The 4,613-nt window shown below is 63.1% G+C and overlaps 1 protein-coding gene across 1 annotated transcript; it reads right to left on the bottom strand.

Annotated features, from left to right (window-relative positions):
- Window positions 1–257: 257 nt before the first annotated feature.
- PCDH8 (protocadherin 8) lies at window positions 258–3,869 on the bottom strand. The gene is made up of 3 exons (XM_009484674.2): window positions 1,458–3,869; window positions 1,100–1,310; window positions 258–631 (listed from the first exon to the last, which is right to left on the bottom strand). The coding sequence occupies exons 1-3, from the start codon at window positions 3,867–3,869 to the stop codon at window positions 258–260; spliced, it is 2,997 nt and encodes a 998-aa protein (XP_009482949.2).
- Window positions 3,870–4,613: the final 744 nt, after the last annotated feature.

Raw genomic sequence — 4,613 nt, 5'->3', positions numbered from 1 at the left:
TGTAGAAAACATGAAAAAAAATTTAAATACTGCACATTTCATAAAAATTACATTAACTACAAACAATTTATTTTTGTTTGCAAATATCAAACAGTACTGACGTGATTGGAAATCTTTCCCAACAACTTCATTTTTAAGGCACATCTTGCATATTTACATGTACAACACCGGATCTGGTCAATAACTTAAAGGCTCTCGGGAGTGACCTAGTCGTGTGCGCGCAGGGACGTGTGTACTCGGGAGGGGAGCGTGTTGGGCTACACTTTCTCAGGTGTGTCAGTCTGGGGGCCCAGGTATCTAGTTGAGGGGGCTGGATAGAGGGGCACCCCAATCTCCTGAAGGTCGGGGAGCCGTGCGGGGCGTGGTGGGGAGAGCAGCGTGATCGTCCGGTCAAAGTCCCTGTGCAGCACTTTCTCGTAGACGCTCTGAAGCCCCACTGTTTTGGGCAGCTGGGCTTGATAAAAGTTGTCCCTGCGAAGGGGATCCCTGGGCAAGGACGTGCTCTTGCAGAAGGTGGAGAGGGGTGCCGAAGGATGGGGAGAGGGGTGAGGGTTGGCCCGGCCGCAGGAGGGGCTCCAGCAGCGGTCCGAGTGGCCCAGGATCTTGCACTCGGCTGTACATGCCCACAGACCTACAGGGAGAGAGAGGAGAAACCTGTCGTTACTGCAGGAGTAAATCCACACAATTCATAATCCTCGGAGTTATCAATCATGAAATGATTCAATGCACTGACAGTGAGAGTCGGGAGGCGATGCTCTACAGCACAATGAAAGAACACGCTTGGGAAGGTTATTGTGTGTTGCTAGGGTCACTCCTCACAATCCCCACTTTAAGGGAAGCTTTTTGGGGAGGAAAAAAACCCCAATCCTACTACTTCCAGCATCTGCTAATTTGTGCTGGGCACTCAGTACAGAGAGGAACCAGCATCTAGCAGCCTGCTGCGAAGAGACGGGCAGTTTGAGTCGCGCAGCATCAGGCTTCCCCCTCCAGCTGCCCTGCCTAATTACTATGCCCTGGGGATGGGTCCCTCCGTCCACCTCCCCGTCCCCACGCCTGTCTGTCTGGAGGGGCCAGCTGGGAGCAGGGGCTGAGCCCTTACCGTTCTGCATGTGCGTGATGAGATCTTTCTTCAGGGCATCTCCGCTGATATCCGAGTCGCTGTCGTTAAAATCGCTGTCGCCTTTGCCGCTGTCTTTGCCACTGAACTTCTCTGCCTCTCGGCCAGAGATGGTGTTGAACGAGTGCCCCTTCCAAATGGCCACGGGGGGAGCAGGCTCCTTGCTGTAGCTCGGAGCGGCAGCGAAACCCTGCTGGGGTGGCGTGGGGGGATCAAAGGAGAGGTGAGAGGGGAAGTAGTGAAGGGTAAGTCGACATCAGAACCGCACCTCTGCGATTCACATCCTCTGAGACCCGCCCCCCCCCACTTTCCGACCCCTTTCCCTGCATCAGGATCTTACCTCCCCGCTCGGTCCTCTGAGCCTCTTCTGACCCTCGTAGAGGCAAGTGCTGTCGCTGCCGCTCTCAGCGGTGGAGATCTCTTCGGCAGCTGGAGAAGGGTCGGGGCTGGTGAAAGAGGTTTTGCTGGGAAAGGTTCGTACCTCAAACACATTCCCCCTCTGGCTGCTCTCCTCCTGCCTGCCCTTCTCCAGGTGGGAGATGTCTATCTGCTCCTTCAAGGAAGCGTTGTTTTTGATCTCGTTCCCCTTCTTGCGCCTGTTGCAGGTGGTGGCGATGGTGATTATAGCCACCAGGAGGAGGGTGCAGCTGCCCGCCAGGACGATGATCACGATCAGAGGGATGTCCCACTGCAAAGCCTTTCCTTCCCAGGAGCTGGGCTTGGCTATCTCCTGGATACTGGAAGGAGCAGTGGCGGTCACTAGGAAGTTGACTGTGGCGGTCGTGGCCAGGGGGGGTCTGCCGTTGTCTGTCACAGTGAGGATGACCTTGAACAGCTGTCCCAGCTCTTCAGAGAGGTCGCCCCTCAGCACAATGTCCCCAGTACTTGGGTTGATGGCGAAAAGGTCCTTCTGGGGCTCTTCCAGGAAGGCAAAGGTGAGCTCGGCATTGGCCCCATCATCTGCATCTCGAGCTTTGATCTGGGCCACCAGGGAGTCACGAGAGGTCTTGCTGGACACACCGATTTCCACCGTCCCATTGGTGAGCACCGGGTGGATGATGACGGGAGGGTTGTCGTTCTGGTCCACCATCCTCACTTTGACAAGGGTGCTGCTGGAGAGCTGTGGGGAGCCTCCATCAGTGGCCTGGATCCTCAGGTCCAACTGCTTGAGGATCTCATAGTTGAACGTCCTGAGGGCATAGATGGCCCCAGTGGCGGGGTCCACTGAGACGTAGGTGGAGATGGGAGCCCCCATGACCTGTGTCTCCAGGAGACGGTAGGTGACCTTACCGTTGTGGCCAAGATCGGGGTCGCGGGCCACCACGGTCGTGATGTAGGAGCCCGGGGGGTTGTTCTCTGGCACGGCCACCTCATAGAGGGGCTTGGCGAAGAGCGGCGCATTGTCATTCTCATCGCTCACCCGCACTGTGTACTGGCGGACGGTCTTGAAGGGCGGTGAGCCCAGGTCCTCGGCCACCACGGTGAGGTTGTACTCGGGGATGCGCTCGCGGTCCAGTGCTGCTGTGGTGACGATCATGTAGCTGTCCTCGTAGGCACGCTGCAGGGCGAAGTGGTCATGTCCGCGGAGGCTGCAGCGGACCTGCCCGTTGGCGCCCGAGTCACGGTCTGAGGCACTGACGAGGGCCACGAAGCTCTCGCTGGCCGCCGCCTCGCTGACATAGGCCACGCCAGCGGCGCTGGCGGCACCACGGAGGGCGCTGATGCTGATGCGTGGTGCATTGTCGTTGACGTCGGCGAGGCGCACGATGACGGTGCAGGTGGCTGCACGGGGGCTGGCGCCGCGGTCCTGGGCACGCACGTCCAGCTCGTAGGTGCGGGTGCGCTCGTAGTCCACGGCGGCCTCCAGCGTGAGGCGGCCCGAGCGCGGGTCGAGGCGGAAGAGCCGCCGCGCCTCAGGGGGCACTTGGCTGCCAAAGGCGTAGACCACCTCGCCGTTGGGGCCCTCGTCGGGGTCGGCGGCGTCCAGGTCGAGCAGCAGGGAGCCGGGCGGCGCGTCCTCGGGCAGCTCCACCGTGACCGAGCCCTGGGTGAAGGCAGGGCTGTTGTCGTTGGCGTCGAGGACACGGACGTGCACGGTGGCCGTGCCCGAGCGCGCCGGGCTGCCGCCATCCTTGGCCACCAGCTCCAGCGTGTAGGAGGGCTGGCGCTCGCGGTCCAGCTCCTGGAGCAGCACCAGGTCGGCGCAGCGTGCCCCATCCGCCCGCGTCTGCGCCTCCACGCCAAAGTGGCTGTTGAGGGAGACCTGGAAGCTCTGGATGGAGTTGGAGCCCACGTCCTCGTCCACGGCCACCTCCAGCGGGAGGCGGGTGCCAGGCGCGGCGCTCTCCGACACCTCCAGCGCCATTTGGGCGCGGGGGAAGCGTGGCGCGTTGTCGTTGATGTCGCGCACCTCCAGCTCCACGTGCACCAGGCGGTAGCGCTCCCGCCAGCAGCTCACCACGTCAAAGGCCAGGACGCACTGGGGGGCCTGCCCGCACAGCCGCTCCCGGTCCAGCCCCGCTTCGCCGATGCTCAGCTGCCCGTCCTCCTCCCGCACCCGCACCAGCGAGCTGTTGCTGAACTGCCGCATCAGGCGGAAGCTCATCTCCCCCGGCGCCTTCACCGGCATCTCGTCGGCCAGCGTACCGATCACCGTGCCCGGCGCGCCCTCCTCGTCGGTGCGGTACCGCACCGTCTTGCAGCGGGACAGGGCCAGCAGGCAGGCGGCGGCCAGCAGCCGCAGCGGGCTCATGGCACTTGCGCGGGGCTCAGCCCGACGGCGCGGTCCGGGGGGCGATGCGGGGTACCCGGGGGGGCTGACCCGGCTCCGCGCAGCCGCCGCCGCCGTCTGCGCCCCTCCGCGCCACCGCGCCGCCTTTAATAGACGGCCGCATGCAAATGAGCGGGCGGCGGAGCCAATGGGAGGCGGCGGAGCGCGGGCGGCCCCCCCGCCCCCGGCGGTCCCCGAACCGGGGCGGCTCCGGCGGGCGCGGGCGCGGGGGCGCGGGCGCGGGGCGGCCGCCTTTGTTGTCTTTAGCTCTCCGCGGTTTGGGGTTTTTCCTTTTTTCCCCGGCTTTATTCCTTCCCCCCCTCCCTTTATCCCTCCCGCCCACCTTTTATTTCTTTCCTTTTTTTTTTTTTTTTTTTTTTCCTTCCCTCCCCCTCCCCTCTTTCCCGTCCCTCCGGTGGCGCGGCAGCGGAGCTGGCGCGGGGAGCAAAACGCGCGGCGGGGCTTTGGTGATTGTGCCACAAAGTCGGGCAGGTGCCGTGTTGTCGCGGCATGCGCGGCGTTGTCGTGGCATGTCGCGCCGTGGCGTGGCGCGGCGGGCGGGCGCGGAGGGGTGCGCGGGCGCGGGGCGGCGGCGGGCGCGGATTAGCGGGGCGCGGGGGGCCGGGGGGGGGGTTGGCGGCGTTCGGTGGTGTGTTACTCGCGTGAGAGCCTGTGATCAGCGCCGTAAGTCGCCTTTCAGGAGGTGTCCCCGCATGCTTTAGTATG

The sequence above is a fragment of the Pelecanus crispus genome, chromosome 1 (genome assembly GCF_030463565.1).
Source record: "Pelecanus crispus isolate bPelCri1 chromosome 1, bPelCri1.pri, whole genome shotgun sequence".
Classification (NCBI taxonomy): Eukaryota; Metazoa; Chordata; class Aves; order Pelecaniformes; family Pelecanidae; genus Pelecanus; species Pelecanus crispus.
The sequence above is the reverse complement of the archived record's forward strand: the minus strand, read 5'-3'. Positions and strand labels throughout refer to the sequence as shown.